Source organism: Muscardinus avellanarius (genome assembly GCF_963383645.1).
Source record: "Muscardinus avellanarius genome assembly, chromosome: X".
Taxonomy (NCBI): Eukaryota; Metazoa; Chordata; class Mammalia; order Rodentia; family Gliridae; genus Muscardinus; species Muscardinus avellanarius.
This window is the reverse complement of record NC_137792.1, coordinates 535308-557861: the sequence shown is the minus strand read 5'-3', so window position 1 is coordinate 557861 and position 22554 is coordinate 535308. Positions and strand designations below refer to the sequence as shown.

The window sequence follows — 22554 nt, the reverse complement described above, 5'->3', positions numbered from 1 at the left end:
CTGAGGATTGAACCCAGGGGCATTCTACCTCTGAAGGACACCCCCAGCCCCTATTTTTTACTTTTATTCTTTTAATATTTATTTTTATTTATTTATTTATTATTTATTTATTTATTTACCCCCAGCCCTATTTTTTATTTTTAATTCTGTTTTTATTTTTGTTTATTTATTTATTTACTTATTTATTTTTACATTGCTGAGGATTGAACCCAGGGGCATTCTCCCTCTGAAGTACACCCCCAGCCCCTATTTTTTATTTTTATTTCTATTTCTATTTTTATTTTTGTATATTTATTCATTTATTTATTTTTACATTGCTGAGGATTGAACCCAGGGGCATTCTACCTCTGAAGGACACCCCCAGCCCCTATTTTTTACTTTTATTCTTTTAATATTTATTTTTATTTATTTATTTATTATTTATTTATTTATTTATCCCCAACCCTATTTTTTATTTTCAATTCTGTTTTTATTTTTGTTTATTTATTTATTTACTTATTTATTTTTACATTGCTGAGGATTGAACCCAGGGGCATTCTCCCTCTGAAGTACACCCCCAGCCCCTATTTTTTATTTTTATTTCTATTTCTATTTTTATTTTTGTATATTTATTCATTTATTTATTTTTACATTGCTGAGGATTGAACCCAGGGGCATTCTACCTCTGAAGGACACCCCCAGCCCCTATTTTTTACTTTTATTCTTTTAATATTTATTTTTATTTATTTATTTATTATTTATTTATTTATTTATTTATCCCCAACCCTATTTTTTATTTTCAATTCTGTTTTTATTTTTGTTTATTTATTTATTTACTTATTTATTTTTACATTACTGAGGATTGAACCCAGGGGCATTCTCCCTCTGAAGTACACCCCCAGCCTTATTTTTTACTTTTATTCTTTTAATATTTATTTATTTATTATTTATTTATTTATTTATTTATGTATTTATTTATTTATTTATTTTTACAGTACTGCGGATTGAACCCAGGGGTATTCTACCTCTGAAGTACACCCCAACCCTATTTTTTATTTTTATTTTTTTTATTTTTTTATATTTTTCATTAATTTTATTTTTTGCGGTACTGGGGATTGAACCTAGGGACATTCTCCATCCGACCACACACCCCCCCAGCCCTATTTACTATTCTTATTTTTTACATATTTTATTATTATTATTATTATTATTATTATTATTATTATTATTTTACGGCACTGGGGATGGAACCTTGGGACATTCTACCTCTGACACCCCCAGTCCTATTTTTTATTTTTATTTCTTATTTTTTATTTATTTAATTTATTTTTTGCAGTACTAGGGACTGAACCCAGGAGCAGAAATTCTCCCTCTGAGCGACACCCCCGGCCCTATTTTTTATTCTTTATTTTGAAACCGGGTCTCACTGAGTTGCAGAGGGCCTCGCTAAGTAGCCGAGGCCGGCCTCGAACCGCGATCCTCCGGTCTCAGCCTCCCGAGTACTGGGATTACAGGCGTGCCCACCACGGCCAGCTTCGATTTCCATTTTTCCATTAAAAGTTACTTTTCACACACGCAAGGTTCTTTTTACCCCAATATGATATATGAATATAATACACCAATAAAAAAATTTTTTTAAAAAAAGCTAGTTTTCAACTTCACTTTCTCTAGGATGGCCCAGTGCACCGAATATACAATATTATCGTGTACACTCTAAGCTACGCATGGTACACGGACGGTGGACACCGTGATACAGAGTCTACACCATGCGGCTGTCTGTGGCACCGTGCGGTGTAGACGTGACCCTGTGTACACTCGACACCATGCTGGTATACAGGCGGCAGACACCGCGCTACCCTTCTAGGCCGCACGGCACACTTACGTGTACACAGCACGCCCCACAGACATGCACAGGTGGCCCCCAACCCGCACCGGCTCCGCTTGTTGTTCTTATACTTTTAATTTTTATATTTTTATTATTTTTTATTTCATTTTTATTATTTTTTATTTTATTTTAATTATTTTTATTTCATTTTTATTATTTTTTATTTTATTTTTATTATTTTTATTTCATTTTTATTATTTTTTAATTTTTATTTATTTTTATTATTTGTAACTCATTTTTATATTTTTATAATTTTTATTTTTTATTTTTATTTATTTTTATTTTTATTACTTTTATTATTTTTTAATTTATTTTATTTATTTTTTATTTATTTTTATTTTATTTTTATTTATTTTTATTATTTTTATTTTTTATTAGTTTTATATATTTATATATTTGTATTAGTTTTAGTTTATTTTTATTATTTTTTATTTTATTTTTATTATTTTTATTATTTTTGTATATTTTATATATTTATTATTTTAGCTTATTTTTATTTTTATTTTTATTTTTATTTATTTATTTATTTTTATTTTTATTATTTTTATTATTTATTTTATTTTATTATTATTTTATTTTTTATTATTTTTTATCATTTTATTTTTATTATTATTTTATTTTTATTTTTTATTTATTTTTTGGTGGTACTGGGGATGGAACCCGGGGGCACTTTACCTCCGAACTCCACCCCCAGCCCTATTTTTTAGTCCTTTATTTTTGAAGCAGGGTCTCCCTGAGTTGCAGAGGGCCCCAACTAAGTAGCTGAGGCCGGCCTCGAACCGCCGTCCTCCTGCCTCAGTTTCCCAGATGCTGGGATTGCAAGCGCACCGGCGACACCAAATATTTTTTTTTTTTTTTTTGCTTTTTGCAATGATGATACTCCCCTGTCGTCCTCTTTCCCTGCCCATTATTTTTCTGTTATTTTTTAATTTTTCTGTTATTTTTTTTTCTGGTATTTTTTATATTTTTCTGGTATTTTTTATTTTTTTTTCTGGTATTTCCTAGGTATTTCTCAAATTCTTTCCGTTATTATCATTATTATTATTAATATTATTATTATTATTATTATTATTGTTATTATTATTGTTGTTGTTGTTATTATTATTATTAATTATTATTATTATTTGCGGGTCTGGGGATGGAACCCCGGGGCAGGAGGGCGGGATTCCCAGGAAATGAGGAGGCCGGACACGGCCTGGGGCAGGTGCATCTGTCTGTCTGTCTGTCTGTCTGTCTGTCTGTCGCCGCTGGGGTGTTGCTGAGCATTAGCCACGGACACATGTTAACTTTTCAGTTTTATCTTGTTTGGAGATTTCCTTGTCCAGTTTCAAAGTGCGACTCTCTCTCTCATTTACTTTATTTTTATATTATTTTATTGTATTTACTTTTATGTATTTATTTTTACTTTATTTTTATATTTTATTGTATGCTATTTATTTTTATTTTATATTTTTATTTTTTTGTTTTTTATATTTTATATTATTTATTTTTATTTCATTTTTATATTTTATTTATATTATTTATTTTTATTTTTATTGTATTTTTATTTTATTTTTATATTTTATTTAAATCATTTATTTTTATTTTATTTATTTTATTCATTGTTTATTTTATTTTATTTTTATATTTTATTTATATTATTTATTTTTATGTTTTATTTATATTTATTTTAATTTATTTTTATTTTATTTATGTTATTTATTTTTATTTTGATATTTATTTTTTTATTTTATTTTATTTTTATATTTTATTTATATTATTTATTTTTATTTTATTTTTATATTTTATTTATATTATTTATTTTTATGTTTTATTTATATTTATTTTAATTTATTTTTATTTTATTTATGTTATTTATTTTTATTTTGGTATTTATTTATTTTATTTTATTTTTATATTTTATTTAATTATTTATTTTTATTTTATTTTTATATTTTATTTATATTATTTATTATTTTATTTCATGTTGTTTTTTACTTTTATTTTTATTTTATTTTCACTTTATTTTGTTTATTTATTTTATTTCGCTTTCATGCCTTATCTTATTTCCCATTCCTTCTTTATTTCCATTTTATGCCATTTATTTTGTGCCTTATCTTATTTCCCATTTCTATTTTATTTATAATTTATGCACCATTTCTATTTTATTTATAATTTATCTCATTTATTTTGCATATTATCTTATTTCCCATTCCTATTTTATTTCCATTCCAGGCCATTTCTTTCGTGCCTTATTTCCCATTTCTATTTTATTTATAATTTATGTTATTTATTTTACACATTATCTTATTTCCTATTTTATTTCCATGTTATGCCATTTATTTTACGTATTATCTTATTTCCCATTCCTATTTTATTTCCATTTTATGCCATTTATTTTACGTATTATCTTATTTCCCATTTCTATTTTATTTATAATTTATCCCATTTATTCCATGCCTTATTATCGCATTTCCCATTTTATTTCCATTCCGGGCCATTCATTTTTAATTTAACTTTTTAAAACCCATTCACTTTTAATTTCATGTAATTTTTTTTTAGCATTTATCTTTAACTTTATTTAATTTTTTAAAACCTCCTCATTCCGGGCCATTCACTTTTAATTTAATTTTTTAAAACCCCTTCACTTTTAATTTAATTTAATTTTTTAAAACCCCTTGTTTTAATTTAATTTAATTTTTAAAAACCCCTTCACTTTTAATTTAATTTTTTAACACCCACTCCCTTTTAATTTAATTTTTAACACCCACTCACTTTTAATTTAATTTAATTTTTTTAAAAACCCCTTCACTTTTAATTTCATTTAATTTTTAAAACCCATTCACTTTTAATTTCGTTTAATTTTTTAAAAACCCATTCGTTTCTAATTTAATTTTTTAAAACCCATTCACTTTTAATTTAATTTTTAACACCCACTCACTTTTCATTTAATTTAATTTTTTAACATTTATCTTTAACTTTAAAACCCATTCACTTTTAATTTAATTTAATTTTTTAACATTTATCTTTAACTTTAAAACCCATTCACTTTTAATTTAATTTTTTAGCATTTATCTTTAACTTTAAAACCCATTCACTTTTAATTTAATTTAATTTTTAACATTCATCTTTAACTTTAAAACCCATTCACTTTTAATTTAATTTTTTAACATTCATCTTTAACTTTAAAACCCATTCACTTTTAATTTAATTTTTTTAAACCATTCACTTTTAATTTAATTTAATTTTTTAAACCATTCACTTTTAATTTAATTTTTCCACCCACCCCGTCTGGATTTATTTTAATTTTTCCACCCACCCCCTCTGGATTTAATTTAATTTTTACCACCCACCCCCTCTGGATTTATTTTAATTTTTACCACCCACCCCGTCTGGATTTATTTTAATTTTTACCACCCACCCCGTCTGGATTTATTTTAATTTTTACCACCCACCCCCTCTGGATTTATTTTAATTTTTACCACCCACCCCCTCTGGATTTATTTTAATTTTTCCACCCACCCCCTCTGGACTCAATTCGCTTTTTCCCGCCCGCAGCGACCCCAACCAGCCGGTGCCGCAGGACACCAAGTTCATCCACACCAAGCCCAACCGCTTCGAGGAGGTGGCCTGGTCCAAGTACAACCCCAAGGACCAGCTGTACCTGCACATCGGCCTCAAGCCGCGGGTTCGAGACCACTACCGCGCCACCAAGGTGGCCTTCTGGCTGGAGCTGGTGCCGCACCTGCACAACCTGCACGACATCTTCCAGTACGTGTCCACCACCACGCGCGCGCCGCCGCCCGACCTCACGTCCTTCCCGGCGGGCAGCGCGCGCCGCCCGTCGCCTGCTAAGGCCTGGCCCACCACGCGGCGGCCGGCGCTCACGCCCGCGCTGCCCAAGGCGGCGCCCGACCGCGGCGACGGCGGCGGCACGGTGCTCATCGAGACGCGGCGCGACTACTCCACCGAGCTGAGCGTGACCATCGCCGTGGGCGCCTCGCTGCTCTTCCTCAACATCCTGGCCTTCGCCGCGCTCTACTACAAGAAGGACAAGCGCCGCCATGACTCGCACCGCCGGCCCAGCCCGCAGCGCGCGGCCGCCGCGGCCAACGACCTGGCCCGCCGCCACCTGCAGGCCGACGACCTCGTGTCGCTGCAGATGAAGCCGCTGGAGCCCCCCCGGGCCGCCGGGGGCGACCACGACTGCGAGGCCCTGCCGGCCCATGATGCCCTGCGCCTGGCCTGCCCGCCCGACTACACGCTCACGCTGCGCCGCTCGCCCGACGACGTGCCGCTCATGGCGCCCAGCACCATCACCATGATCCCCAACTCGCTGGCCGCCATGCCGCCCCTGCACACCTTCAACACCTTCGGGGGCGGCGGCCAGAACAGCTCCAACCTGCCGCACGGACACTCCACCACCAGGGTATAGCCGGCGGTTTTTTAATTTTAATTTTATTTTTTTTTTATCCCGCAAGAAACAAGCAAAGAGAGTGGTGAAACAAGAACAGGAGACAGGAAACAAAGACACTCGAGAAACAAGAACAGGAGACAGGAAACAAGCAAATCTATACACAGAGGTGTATCTACCCTCCAGACCTCGGAAACCTTATTTTATTTTTTAATCCCACAAGAAACAAGCAAACAAACCCATGAAACAAGAAAAGGAGACTAGAAACAAGCAAAGAAACTCGAGAAACAAGAACAGGAGATGAGAAACAAGCAAAGAAACTCATATAGATCTATACACAGAGGTGTATCTATCTTCCGGACCCCGGAAACCTTTTTTTTATTTTTTAATCCCACAAGAAACAAGCAAAGAAACTCGAGAAACAAGAACAGGAGATGAGAAACAAGCAAAGAAACTCGTGAAAGAAGAAAATGAGACGAGGAACAAGCAAAGAAACTCATATAGATCTATACACAGAGGTGTATCTATCTTCCGGACCCCGGAAACCTTTTTTTATTTTTTAATCCCACAAGAAACAAGCAAACAAACCCATGAAAAAAGAAAAGGAGACTAGAAACAAGCAAAGAAACTCGTGAAAAAAGAAAATGAGACGAGAAACAAGCAAAGAAACTCGTGAAAAAAGAAAATGAGACGAGAAACAAGCAAAGTCTAGAAACAAGAAAAGGAAACGAGAAACAAACTCGTGAAACAAGAAAAGGAGACGAGAAACAAGCAAAGAAACTCATATAGATCTATACACAGAGGTGTATCTAGCCTCCGGACCCCAGAAACCTTTTTGTTTTTGTTTTGTTTTGTTTTGTTTTGTTTTTTATCCCGCAAGAAACAAGCAAAGAGAGTCGTGAAACAAGAAAAGGAGACAGGAAACAAGCAAAGAAACTCGAGAAACAAGGAAAGGAGACAAGAAACAAACTCGTGAAACAAGAAAAGGAGACGAGAAACAGAAACTCGAGAAACAAGAAAAGGAGACAAGAAACAAGCAAAGAAACTCATATATATCTATACACAGAGGTGTATCTAGCCTCCGGACCCCGGAAACCTTTTTGTTGTTGTTTTTTTTTTTTTTAATTTTTTTTTTTATCCCACAAGAAACAAGCAAAGAAAGTGGTGAAACAAGAAAAGGAGACGAGAAACAAGCAAAGGAACTCATATATATTTATACACAGAGGTGTATCTATTCTCCGGACCCCAGAAACCTTTTTCTTTTTTTAATTTGTTTTTATCCCGCAAGAAACAAGCAAAGAAAGTCGTGAAACAAGAAAAGGAAACAAGAAACAAACTCGTGAAACAAGAAAAGAAGACGAGAAACAAGCAAAGAAACTCATATATATTTATACACAGAGGTGTATCTATCCTCCGGACCCTGGAAACCTTTTTTTTTTTTTTTTTTTTTTTTTAATCCTGCAAGAAACAAGCAAAGAAACTCATATATATCTATACACAGAGGTATATCTATCTTCCGGACCCCGGAAACCTTTTTTTATTTTTTAATCCCATAAGAAACAAGCAAACAAACCCATGAAACAAGAAAAGGAGACTAGAAACAAACTCGTGAAACAAGCAAAGGAAATGAGAAACAAGCAAAGAAACTCGTGAAAACAAGAAAAGGAGAAAAGAAACAAGCAAAGAAACTCATACATCTATACACAGAGGTATATCTATCCTCCGGACCCAGAAAACCTTTTTTAATTTTTTTTTAATTTTTTATCCCGCAAGAGACAAGCAAAGAAAGTCGTGAAACAAGAAAAGGAGATGAGAAACAAGCAAAGAAACTCATATATATCTATACACAGAGGTATATCTATCCTTCGGACCGGGAAACCTTTTTTTATTTTTTAATCCCATAAGAAACAAGCAAAGAAACTGGTGAAACAAGCAAAGGAGATGAGAAACAAGCAAAGAAACTCATGGAAAAAGCAAAGGAGACCCCATCCCGCAAGAAACAAGAAAAGAAACTCGTGAAAAAAGCAAAGGAGACCCCATCCCACGAAAAAACAAGAAAAGAAACCCATGAAACAAGAAAAGGAGACCCCCTTCTCACGAGAAACAAGCAAACAAACTGGAGAAACAAGAAGAGGAGACAACATGGTCCCCAAGATTCCCTTTCTTCTTTATTTTCTTTTTCTCTTCCTCCTACTTGCCCTCCATGATCCTAGGAAATGTGAAAGGAGTATAAAAAAAAAAGTATATCTTTTTTCTGTTATGATAACTGCTTTAAAAAATTATTTCCGCTCCGGTAGGACGTGTCTGGCGAGTTGGGACAACAACACTCTCCAAGGACCTGCATCTTTCCGGTGTAACAAGAACAGTAAATGCTTCTGGGAACTTTCAGCCAGGGGACATCTACACAACCACACACACACACACACACACACACACACACAAGGGTTTTTTGTTTTTAAATTGCAATTGAAAAAAAAATAAATAAATTTAAAAAAATAAAGAGTTCTTTATGTGCCATATCACGGATGACGGATGACTCTTCTTAGGTCTGGACCGGTGTGAGTTCTGACCCAGGATCAGGAGCTGTGATCCGAGAGAGAGAGAGAGAGAGACAAGGCAAAGGAGACTTTTTATTATTAAAAGAATTGACTATGCAGAAAAATTCCATACAGTTCTGGGCAAAAAAAAAAAAAAAGTTTTTTTTTTTAAATTTGTTGTTTGTTTTGTGTTTATTATTTTTTTTTGCCAGCCTGAACTATATTTAAGAAACTTTGTAAAAATAATTAAAAAATGTATATAGCTGTGGGTTGAAGCAAAAACACACACAGGAGGAGGGAAAGGAGAGAGAGAGAGAGAGAGAGAGAGGGAAAAAAAGGTTTTATGCGTGTTTTTAGTTTGAGAGAGCTTTTGGTAAGACTGTGGTTTTCATTGTGTTCTGAATGTATATAAATATATAAATATATATATATACATTAGTCTCATCACCTCTGTTTCCTCCCCGGTCATTAACAACAACAAAAGGCTTCTATTCCTTAATTACTTGTTGTAAACAACAACAACAACAGAAAAGACATTTTTAAAAAATTTTTATTTTTCTTAGCTAATTCGGTTTTTTTTTTTTTTTAATTTTTTTCCTAGGAGGACGCGGTTAATATCCTATAGGAGAAAAACCCGGCTAGTCCATTGTCCCCTTCTGGGTTGCAAAAAATAAAAATAAAAATGAAACAGAAGCAAAGCAAAAATAAAATATAAAATGAAACTGCATGCGTGGCATTGCTGCTAAGAAACCAACTCCATTTTTGGAGAAAAAACTTTATTTTTTTTTTCTTTTTTCTTTTCTTTTGTTTTCATTTTAGCAAAGCAAAAAAAAAAAAAAAATAGGTATCCATCCCCCCCACGTGGTGAACCGTGACTTCAACTCAGAGACAGACACAAGTCCTGGTCTGTAATCCCGGCCCTTTGACTTTGTTTAGATAAAAAAAAAAAAGTCTCTTCCCCACTTGGGCCCTGCCAAAAATAAATTTTAAAAAAAAAAGGCAAAAACGAAAAAAAGAAAAAACCAGAAAGCGAGCTTTGGGTCCACTGCAGGCCCCGGACTCAATACGCCTCTTGTGTGACTTCAGCAGCTGCAAAAGGCTTTTCTCTTTGGGCGGGTGAGATTCCCCTTCTCCGCTTTGCTAATTAGATGCATTTATTATTTTTTTTTCCTGAACCAGAAAGCCCCTTATTTATTTGTAAGCAAAATTTTTGTGATATATATATATATATATATATATATATATATATATATATATATATATATATTTTAAAAAATCTACTTTTTATATCATGTGTGTGAAAATATATCACCTTTTTATTTTTTTTATTTATTTATTTTTTATTTTTTTGCATAAGGGCGACCCCCATGTCAGTTTGATCTCAGAAAAGAGAAAGAGAGATCAAAGAGGGTGAAGAAGAACATTAATAGTACTTTGCATGCGTTTTTCTGGGAAATTCGGGCCGCTTCGGTGCCAAGATAATTAAACACAAACAATTCACCCGCTTTTAATTGGCAACCTGGGGATCAGAGGAGGAAAAAAAAAAACAATTCTTCCCCTTCCAAATGGCATGTTATTTTTTTTTTTAATGTCCCTGGTAATTTTTCCTTGAAAGAGGAAAAAAAAAATTTTTTTTTATTTTTAGTGTTTTTAAGGTGGAAGGAAATCTATCTTGTCTTGGTTGTTGTACACTTTTAGTCTTTCTCAAAAATAAAATACATTTTTTTTATTTTTCTCAAAAATAAGAAAAGATTTCTGTTTTTCTCAAAAATAGTTTTTCTGTTTTTCTCAAAAATAAAGTAATTTTCATTTTTCTCAAAAATGAAATAATTTTTCTGTCTTTCTCAGAAATAAAATACATTTTTAAAATTTTTCACAAAAATAAGAAAAATGTCTGGGTTTTCTAAAAAATGAAATAATTTTTCTCAAAAGTAAGATGATTTTCCATTTTTCTCAAAAATAAAATAATTTCCCGTTTTTCTCAAAAATAGAATAATTTTTTCATTTTTCTCAAAAATAAAATGTTTCCATTTTTCTCAAAAATAAAAGAATTTCCCGTTTTTCTCAAAAATAAAATAATTTTTTCATTTTTCTCAAAAATAAAATAATGTTTCCATTTTTCTCAAAAATAAAAGAATTTCCCGTTTATCTCAAAAATAAAATAATTTTTTCATTTTCCTCAAAAATAAAATTTCCATTTTCCTCAAAGATGATTTTTCTGCTGTTTTCCTCAAAAATAAAACAATTTTTTCTTTTAGTTTTTTTTTTTTTTCTTTCTCAAAAATAATATAGTGCTCCGCCAAGAAAACAGTAGCCAAAGATGCGGGGAGAGAGGTTGAATCTGATCTGGATTGCACCTATTTCTGAAAGCCCGCCTCGGGGGCCAAAGTCAGCCCATTTCCAAAATTTTCCTTTTTTTTTTTTTTTTTTTTTTTTTCCATTTAAATCAGCATAGCTGACCTCTAGGGGGGAAAAAAATTTTTTTTTTAATTAAAAAACAAAAAGAAAAGGAAACCTTAGCAATGCATAAAAGTCACACAGCCCCGTCCCGTGTCCTGTTTTGTCTGTGGGTGTTGAATGAGAGAATTAATCCCTGTATATAAACATGTGAGTCAAAATGACCCCGACTTAGTGTAGACAGGAGGAGTCACGGACGCTGAAGACAGACCGCCACGTCCGAAGGCTCCCGCCATTTCTGCAAGCTGTGCTCATGACCCCCTCGCCGGGCCGCGCCACGAAGGCCCAGCTCAAAACAAAAAAAAGAAAAAATAATAATTATAACAGCAATGGACGCTCAGCTGCATTGATGTTTTTTCCGTCTGTTTGTTAACGTGAAAAAAACAGTATTTGTTTAGTATTTCCCCCCCCACACACACACACACACCGTCTTCTGCTAGCAATACGTACGGTCATGCGTCTGCCTAGTGACATTTTGGGGGAAAAAAAAAGACAAAAAAAAAAAAAAGAAAAAAAAATAATAAACAGACCAAGCGTCCCCGTCACGTGGATAATTTTAGCTTTTACAGAGGATTATGATTCAAAAAATAAGCAATTTAATACGTCGTAAAGGATATCTTATTTCTACGCGGAGAGAGGTTCTAGAATCTTCATAGAGTTCTATGAGACAAAAAAAAATATACTTGCTATCTATTAAAAAAAGAGAAAAAAAAAGGAGAAAAAAATGAGTAAAAAAATAAATAAATAAAAAGGTACTTTCTTAGGCTTTTATTCTCAATCTTCAAAGGCACGCAGGGTTTAATGGTTCCTTGGGTTATTATGTTGCGATTTTGTTTTTCCTCTTTTTATTTTGCCTTAAGTAATGATAGAAGAATTATATATGGCTGGACACATATGTATAAAGTTTTCAGCAGCATTTTTAATAATAAAATATCACAGTATTTTCTAATGCTTTGTGCAAATAACGAGGCGTCCTTTCTTTCTTTGAAGGCGGCGGGGCGGCCCGCGTCGCTTCTCCTTTGTTTTCTCTTGTCTGGTCGTTTCTTGTTGTCCGTCTGGTTGCAAAAAATCCCATGTCGCCTGATGAGGTCGGCGGGTGGCGGGTGGGTTTTGTTTTTTGTTTTTTTTTTTCTCAATCTCAAGAGGTTAAAAAAAGGGAAAAAAAGAAAAAAAGAAAAAAAATCAATCGCTGTCACACCCAGGGAGAAGAAATTTATCTATATTTGATATTCACCGCAGCCCTCCCAGGCCGGACTCCACCCGGAGAAGCTTGGTGTGACCTCAGGGTCTCAGTTTCCCTCTAAGAATCGGTACGGCAAAGCCTTCTTGTCCAAAATTGTTTGATTTGCTCTCTATTTTTTTTAATTTTTTTAATTTAAAAAATTAAGTTTTTTAAATTTGCTCTATATTTTTATATTAAAAAATTAAAAATTTTTAATTTGCTCTATTTAATTTTTTAATTCAAAAAATTAAATTTTTAATTTGCTCTATATTTTTTATTTTTTTATTTAAAAAATTAATTTTTAAATTTGCTCTATATTTTTATTTTTCTTAATTTAAAAAATTAAAATTTCTAAAATTTGCTCTATATATTTTTTTAATTCAAAAAATTAATTTTTTAAATTTGCTCTATATTTTTTTCTTTGATTTCATAAGCCTTCTCTCTCTTTTTTTTTCTTTATTTTTTTATACTTTGGCGGATGCGATACAGTCTCACGGGCTGTGGTACCCTGCTGTTTTATCACAACGTGGCGAGAGAGACCCCGGGCACCTTAGCGAGACCCTGTTTCAAAATAAAAAAATAATAATGAAATAGGGCTGGGGTTTGTAACTTAGAGGTAAAATGTCCCTGGGTTCAATCTCCAGTTCCTTTTATTAAAAATAAAAAAAAGAAAAGAAAAAGAAAAAAGGAAAAATCAGACCATGCCTAATTTCAAATATTACAAAAGTTATTAGCCATTCTTATTTATTTTATTACTTATTTATTAATTATAAAATTATTATACATGTTTTACCTAATTTCAAATATTATAAATTATCCATTATTATTTATTTTTATTATTTATTAATTATAAAATTATTATACATGTTTTAACCTAATTTAAAATATTACAAAAATTATTATCCATCATTTATTTTATTACTTATTTATTAATTATAAAATTTTTATACATGTTTTTACCTAATTTCAAATATTACAAAAATTATCCATTATTTATTTTTGTTATTTATTTATTAATTATAAAATTATTATACATGTTTTACCTAATTTCAAATATTACACAAATTATTATCCATCATTATTTATTTTTATTTATTAATTATAAAATTATTATACGTTTTTACCTAATTTCAATTACAAAAATTCTTATTTATTATTTGTTTTATTTATTAATTATAAAATTATTATACATGTTTTTAAAAATCTGCCAATTTTTTGTTTTTGTTTTTCTTTATTCTTATAGGTTCATGTCCCCGCAACCTCTTTTTTTGGGGTATGTGCGTTATTGGTGAACACAGCTTTAGAACAAATACGCTCATCCTGTGTTTTCTTGGTTTATTTTTTTCTCTGTGTGTGCGATTTTTCAAGTATTAAAAGAACAGTTACCTTTTTTTTTTTTTTTAAATCATCTTCGTGTCTTGTTAAACGAAAAGGATATTTGTTCTCGGAAATGCGCTTTTAGGAGGTTTTTGCAACTGTGCAGAGATTTTTCCTGAGTATTTAGTTGATTCTTTATTATTTTTTTCTGGGAACTGAACCCGGGGATATTCTACCTCTGCCCTCCGATCACCAATTCTCCCTTTTCCTGCTTTTTTAATTTGTTTATTTTGAAACAGGGTCCTGCTAGGGTGCTGAGGGAGGCTGAGACAGGAGGCTCACGGGAAGGGGAAAAAAAAGGAAAATATTCTCAGTTCTGTTACTTAATTGCCGTAGCTTTGTTTTCTGCTGTTAGGCACAAAAATCTCATTTTTTTTTTAATTAAAAAAATTTCGAAAAGCCCTTGGTCCTGGCGGGCGCCCGGCCTGACCGCACAAATCTACAATAAAAGAGGGAAGAAAGAAGAGACGCCATCTTCAGCGCCACTGGAGGACGGTCCAGACCGCCGGAGCCAAGATCCAGACACAGCCTGTGTTTATTATTATTGTTGTTATTATTATTATTTTAATATTATTATTTTAATATTATTATGTTATATTATTATTATATTATTATTATTTTATTATTATTTTATTGTTCTATTTTATTGTTTTTTATTATTTTATTATTTTATTATTTTTTATTATTATTTTATTGTCTTTATTTTATTGTTTTTTATTATTTTTTATTATTTTATTATTATTTTATTGTTTTTATTTTTATTATTTTATTATTGTTTTTATTTTTATTATTTTATTACTATTTTATTATTATTTTATTGTTTTTATTTTATTATTATTTTATTTTATTTTTATTATTATTTTATTTTTATTATTTTATTTTTATTGTTTTATATTATTATATTATTACTTTATTGTTATTTTATATTATTATTTCATTATTATTATTATTATTATTATTATTATTATTATTGAAAAGGGATTTCACTTGAAAAATCTATCCTGAGCCAGGTGGGGCAGCTCAAATCTGTAAACCCCAGGACTTGGGAGGCTGAGAGCAGGTTGGAGGCCAGCCTCAACCCCGTAGTCAAGAGACCCTCAGCCACTCAGTGAGACCTGGTCTCCACATATAGAAAAATAAAATAAAAAATAGAAAAATAAAATAGAAAAATAAAATAGAAAATAGAAAAATAAAATAGAAAAAATAGAATATAGAAAAATAAAATAGGCCGGGCGTGGTGGCGCACGCTTGTCATCCCCGCGCTTGGGAGGCAGAGACAGGAGGATCGCGCAGGTTCGAGGCCAGCCGCGCGCGCTGGCTTAGGAGACCCTGTTTCCAAATAAAAATGTAAAAATAGGTCTGGGGGTGTAGCCCGGAGGTAGAAGGGCTTCCAGGAACCCCAGGACCACCAAAAAAATAAATAAATAAATAAAAATAGAAAAATAAAATAGAAAATAGAAAAATAAAAGAGAAAAATAAAATAGAAAATAGAAAAATAAAATAGGGAAAATAGAATAATAAAATAGAATAATAAAATAGAAAAAGAAAATAGAAAATAGAAAAATAAAATAGAAATAGAAAATAGAAAAATAAAATAGGGATGGAGTAGGGGGGGGCACAGCTGGGAGATATTTTACCCCTGGATTCAATCCTCAGCTACACACATCGAAAATTCACATTTTTTTGCTGCGTGGCCCAATCCTAACACACACACAAAAATTAAATTGTAAGCCTCCCGAGTTCTGGGATGACAGCTTAACTCCTTGTCTTTTTGTTTGCTGAAAATTTTTTCCTCCGTGTTGGTGTTTTAAAAAAGTTCCAGAATCTCAGATTTCGGTTTTGGAAACTGGAGATGTTCAACCTGTGATTTATATTTTAATTTTAATTATTTATTTTATTTGTAATTTTTAATTTTAATTTATTTTATTTGTAATTTTTAATTTTAAATTATTTAATTTTTAATTTTTAATTTTAATTTTAATTTATTTAATTTTTAATTTTTAATTTTTAATTTTAATTTAATTAATTAATTAATTTTAATTTTAATTTTTAATTTAATCTATTTTATTTGTAATTTTTAATTTTAGTTTTATTTATTAATTTAATTTTTAATTTAATTTATTTTATTTTTAATTTTTCATTTTAATTTATTTTATTTTTAATTTTTAATTTTAATTTTAATTTATTTTATTTTTAATTTTAATTTAATTTATTTTATTTTTAATTTTAATTTAATTTATTTATTTATTTTAATTTTAATTTTCAATTTAATCTATTTTATTTGTAATTTTTAATTTTAATAATTTAATTTATTTGTAATTTTTAATTTGTTTTATTTATTAATTTAATTTTTAATTTATTTAATTTTTAATTTTTAATTTAATCTATTTAATTTTTAATTTATTTTATTTATTAATTTAATTTAATTTTAATTTACGTTTCGTTCTTCTGATGTGGATTTGGAGGCTCCTTTATTCCCCCTCCAGTGTGTCCCATGCAATGTAGGAGAAACAAACACAGACTCGTCGCCTGAGCTGTCATGTCTGTCCATGTAGAGATTGTATGTGGAAAGGTAATCTTTTATTTTTTAAATTATTTACCAGGGGAAAATGAGAATTTATACCCACGTGTGACGTTCTGTTGATTCGTGTACGTTGTTAGGAAGAGAAAAATAGAAAATTGGGCAAATACGGAGAGTAGCTGACTCTGACCTCTCCGATTTTGGAGGCGAAAAAATATATATATATATATGGTCGGAAACCTCAAATTCTATCATTGGTCTCTTCGTGTTTAGTGTAAAAAAAAAAAAATTTAAATGTGATACTCAATTCTGAGGTATGAGATTAAATCTCACCAAATTTTTTCTATTTACTTATTATTATTATTTTTTTAAATTTTTGGTATGAAGGATCGAACCCAGGAGCATTCTACCTCCAAGCGACAGCCCCGGCCTCTTTTATTTTTTTTAATTTTTATTTTTATTTTTATTTTTAATTTTGAAGCAGGGTCTCCCCGGGTACATGAGAGCCTCGCCGCTTTCTGAGGCCGGCCTCCAAGGCGCCATCCTCCTGCCTCAGCCTCCCACGTCTTGGAATGACAGGCGTGCCCCGCCTCCCATGATCGCACATCGCTATTTCTAGAGAATTTCTGTTATAATTTATTTCTGGCCTACGGAGTGATGGAACCAAGTCCCGCAACACAACCATCGCCGCAAGTACTTGACGCTCAGTCCTCCTAACGAAGCTGGACCCTCGAGCAAACTCTCCCGCCTTCCTCTCTATCCCTTCCTCCTATCTGTGAGGTCACGTGGTTAATTTTCCTTTATCACGGCTGACTCGTTTTCCACTGAACATCCTCCATTTTCCCAAGCGTAGTCATAAAAAAAAAAGCAGAATGACCTTGTTTGGTGCTGAGTAGTATTCCACGGAGTACACTTAATAATAATAATAATAATAATAATAATAATAATAATAATAATTTTATTTTAACTATAATAATATTTTAAAATAATATTTATCTAAATATTTTTGATTTTTATATTTATTAAATATTTAAAATAAATAATTAAATATTTTTAATTAATAAAATATCTATTTAAAATTATTTAAATAATATTTTTAAATTTTTTATTTATTAAATATTTAAAATAATTAAATACTTTTAATTATTTATTTTAATAATATTTATTTAAATAATAAAATATTTATTTAAAATATTTAAAATATTATTTTTAAAATAATATTTTTATTTAATAATAATATTTTAAAATATTATTTATTTAAATAATATTTTTAATTTTTATTTATTAAATATTTACAATAAATAATTAAATGTTTTTAATTATTTATTTAAATAATATTTATTTAAATAATAAAATATTATTTATTTAAAATTATTTAAATAATATTTTTAATTATTTTTATTTATTAAATATTTAAAATAATTAAATATTTTTAATTATTTATTTAAATAATAAAATATTATTTATTTAAAATTAATTAAATAATATTTTCCCCTAGCTGTAAAAATAGCGTGCGAGTCCTCAATGGAGTCTTTTTATTTTATTTTTATTTTATTTTATTTATGTTATTTTATTTATTTTATTTTACTTATGTTATTTTATTTTTTATTTTATTTTATTTTATTCTATTCTTTTTATCGACCAGGGTGCCTGGTGACAACAGGGTAGAGAAGGAATTATATTTCTTGGGGCCCAAGGTTTCTGGTGCTCAGCCCAGGATGGCTCCGAGGATATTTTACATACATAGACCCGATGGTTTTTGCCATGGGTCAGGCTGGAGAGTCAAATAAGACAGTAAGAAAAATGCGCCGGGCGTGGAGCGTGCTCGGGAGGCTGAGACAGGAGGATCGCGGTTCGAGGCCGGCCTCAGCTACTTGGCGAGGCCCTCGGCAACTCGGTGAGACCCTGTTTCAAAAATAAAGAATAAAAAATAGGGCTGGGGGTGTAGCTCGGAAGTCGAATGCCCCTGGGTGCCATCCCCAGTACCGCAGAAATAAATAAAATAAAAAATAATAAATAGATAAATAAATGAATCGTAAAAAATTAGGTCTGGGGGTGCAGCTCAGAGGTAGAGTGCCCCTGGGTTCCATCCCCAGTGTACTGCAAAGAAAAAAAAATAAATAAATAGAAATAAAAAAAAGAAGGCGGAAGAGAAAGACCAGGCAGGTATGTGGGCTGAATTATGGAGCCTCTCTTTGATCCTCGGAACCCATTTTTCTAGTTTCTATCTACTGTGCTCACTGTTAGCTGGTTGATTTTGTTATTGTTGTTGTTGTTTTGATTCTTCTGGTGCTAGGAAGTGAACTCAGCTCATCCTAACTCCGAGCTGCATCCTCAGCCATATATAAATATGTATTCATATAAATATAAATATATATAAACATATAAATATATTTATATATATTTAAAATATTTATATTTTTATATTTATATATATGTTTATATATTTACTAAATATATAAGTATATAAATATATAAATTTATTTATAAATAAATAAATATATAATATGAATATATAAATATATAAATAAATATATATATAATATGAATATATAAATATATAAATAAATATATATAATATGAATATATAAATATAAATATATATAATTAAATATATATTACATTATATACTATATATTATATATAAATATAAATAAATATAATATATAATATAAATATAAATATATACCAGCCACTTAGCGAAACCCTGTTTCAAAATAAAAAAATAAAATAAAATAGGGATGGGGGTGTGTGTGGCTCGAAGGTAGAATCGCCCTGGGTTGAATTCCCCAACACCAGAAAATAAATAAAAATAAATAAAATGGGGCTGATGGTGTAGCTCAGAGGCAGAATGCTCCTGGATTCGATCCTCCGTACCGAAATGAAATAAAATTAAAAAAAAAAAAAAAACAATTTCTGGGTGCGGGGTCTCCACGAACCTTGAATTTGTAAGAAAGAAAAATACAGCCTGTACTCTGCGTCATTTAGCGAAGTCAGAGGAGACGCCGCGTCTGTGCCCGTGGATCCTACTAATTATTTGAAATTTCCGAGAGTTGATAACCAACCCGCCGGGGTCAAGAGGAGAACACGACATGTGTTCCTGGGCACCTATTTATGCCGGCTGGGTTTTCTCTAATTTATTTATTTATTTATTTGGTTTTCTCTAATTTAAAGCATTCGCATTTGCATATTTAATTCCGACTTCAAGTGATCCGGCTCCGTGGACACGACGTGTCACCCCAAGTGTTCGCACCGGTTATTTTTTTGCAAAAGGCAGATTGAAATTTTAATTATCTTTTTTCTAACTAAATGTGTGGGCCAACAGAGTCCACCAGCTCTGGGAGAGAATATCAAATTAAAACTTATTTTATCCGGGCGTGGTGACATACGCCTGTCACCCCAGGACTTGGGGAGGCTGAGAGAAGGTCAGAGGTCAGAGGTCAGAGGTCAGCCTCAGCTTAGAGGGCAGAGGTCAGTCTAAGTTCAGAGGTCAGCCCCAGTTCAGAGGTCAGCCCCAGTTCAGAGGTCAGTGGCCAAACTCAGTTCAGAGGTCAGAGGCCAGCCTCAGTTCAGAGGTCAGAGGTCAGTCTCGGTCAGAGGTCAGCCTCAGTTCGGAGAGCCGAGGTCAGCCTCAGCTTAGAGGGCAGAGGTCAGTCTAAGTTCAGAGGTCAGCCCCAGTTCAGAGGTCAGTGGCCAATTTAAGGTCAGAGGTCAGAGGTCATCCCGAGGTCAGAGGTCAGCCTCAGTTCAGAGGTCAGATGCCAGCCTCAGTTCAGAGGTCAGAGGTCAGTCTCGGTCAGAGGTCAGCCTCAGTTCGGAGAGCCGAGGTCAGCCTCAAATTAGAGGGCAGAAGTCAGTCTAAGTTCAGAGGTCAGCCCCAGTTCAGAGGTCAGCCCCAGTTCAGAGGTCAGTGGCCAGCTTCAGTTCAGAGGTCAGAGGTCATCCCGAGGTCAGAGGTCAGCCTCAGTTCAGAGGTCAGAGGCCAGCCTCTGAGCTGTAGCAAAGAGACCCTCAGCCACTTAGCGAGACCCTGTTTCCAAATAAAAAATAAAATAGGGCTGGGGTGTAGCTCAGAGGTAGGATGCCCCTGGGGTCAACCCCCAGCTTCCCCATTCCAATTCGCCGGGATCACAGGACTTTTCTCGAAAGAAAAACCCTGCAAAAATCACTAAAACCGAATTTGCTTTCTCAGGCGCCGTCAGAAAGTTTATTAAAAGCGAACAAAAATTTAAAAAGTCAGGGGAAAAGCAGTTTTGGAGATTTATTCTGAATTTCTCCCACGTCTTAGGATTTTTTTTCCCTTCCCTCTCCCCGTCTCCACAGATAGCTGCAGATTTATTTCCCCCTTGTTTAATTGCCATTTCACATCGGCTTCCTTATTAGCTCCGATTCTGTATTTAATTAACATTTCGCATTTCTTAATGTCTTCCCCGGATTTTAGTAATTTTCTCTCATTAAGCACTTCAAAGTCGGGCAGAAAACTCGTCAGCCGAGGGTTTAATTGCAGGAGAAGTTAATTTCCTATCACAGGAGGCTCACGCGGCCTAAGTGCTCCTTGACCTTTTAAAAATTCACAGGAAAATTCAAGTACAAATGTCTCCAAGTCTTTTTTTAAAATATTATCCTTTAAAAATATTTTTAAATATTAATTATCTCCAAGATCCCGTGAAATAATAAAGTTAAAAATAATATATATTTCCCTTTTTTAAAAAAAAACTGTCAAAACTCGAGACATTTGTTAAAACGCCACGGATAAAACAGATTTTACTTGGAAATACCATTTTTTTTAAGTCCATTTGCCTAAGATGTGGAGAAAAGAGATGTTTACCCTGATCCTAGTTGTGATTACATCGTTGTTTGTGGAAGTTTTTTAGGGTTGGTCTAGTTTTTTTTTTTTTTTTCTGTATCTGGCTCAGATTAAATCAATGGAGCTTTGAAAACATATTTTTCCCTCAAACCCCCATGAGATAAATATTTTAAAAACCCAGATCTTCAGTTTCCGATATGAATCAGCAAAGCGCGTACCATTAATTAATGGCACTTTCCCCATATTGTTGACTGTGATACAGAGTATGCATATTTTGAGTATAACTTCAGGAAAAGAATGAAGATTTTTATCTTATTTTTGTGGACTTGTGTAGAGAATATAAATCTGAGCAGCACGTACATTTGAGTATAACCTCAGAAAAATGGAAGATTTTTACTTTATTTTTGTGAACTGTTGGCGCATGTACATTTGAGTATAACTTCAGAAAATGCGGGTTTTATTTTATTTTTGTGAACTTGTGGTGCAGAGCGTGTATATTTGAGTACAACTTCAGAAAAAAAAAAAAAAAGATGATTGTTACTTTATTTTTGTGGACCTGTGGTGCAGAGCACGGATAATTGAGTGTGACTTCAGAAAAAAATGAAGATTATTTTATTTAATTTTATTTTATTTTGTGTGCAGTGCTAGGGATTGAACTCATCCTACTTCTAAGCTACAACGCCAGGCTTGTTTTTATTTTTATTTTTTCTTTTTAATTTGCAAACAGATCTCACTAGGGTGCTGGGGGGTCTCTGCAGAGGCCGGCCTCCAAACCGCACTCCTCCTGTCTCAGCCTCCCAAGTCTAGGAATGATGGCTGTGCACCTTTGTGCCTGGCCTCCAGTTATTTTAAAATCGAGAATTGCTCCTGAAGGGATTTATTTTTATTTTTATCAGCTGTGCTTGTTCCCCTCGACTTAAGCCGCCTCCCTCTTAGACGTGGACGTGCAGGTAAGGAAAGGCCCCAGGTCAGGTTTGAGGAGCTACATCCGGGGGAATAGGTCGAACCGGAAACCGGAACCTGTGAAACCGGAAGCCAGGTGAAACCGGAAGCGGAAACCCGCAGAATGCACACTGTGGGCGGAAGTGTGCATCCCTTTAAGCATTCCCCCCGGAAACCATCCGCAGTTGGGATTTCTGTTCCACCCAAGACACCAGAACGCACAGGGTGGGCGGAAGTGTGCACCCCTTTGAGCATTCCCCCCCGGAAACCATCCGCACTTGGGATTTCTGTTCCACCCAAGGCACCAGAACGCACAGGGTGGGCGGAAGTGTGCACCCCTTTGAGCATTCCCCCCCGGAAACCAGCCGCGCTTGGGATTTCTGTTCCACCAAAGAACCCCAGGGCGGGAATGAGGGAGGCAGCTGACTTCCAGG

At 32.6% G+C, this 22554-nt stretch overlaps 1 protein-coding gene across 4 annotated transcripts in view; it reads left to right on the top strand.

Moving 5' to 3' along the window:
• NLGN4X (neuroligin 4 X-linked) overlaps positions 1-6278 on the top strand; it is a gene marked incomplete at both ends in the record, with an annotated part of 81591 nt that extends 75313 nt beyond the window's left edge. For all 4 annotated transcript variants that reach the window (XM_080718557.1, XM_080718559.1, XM_080718558.1 and 1 more), the window contains one exon: positions 5402-6278. In XM_080718557.1, the coding sequence (XP_080574683.1) occupies positions 5402-6278 (877 nt within the window). The remainder of the gene's footprint in view (positions 1-5401) is intronic.
• Between the last annotated feature and the right edge of the window lie 16276 nt (positions 6279-22554).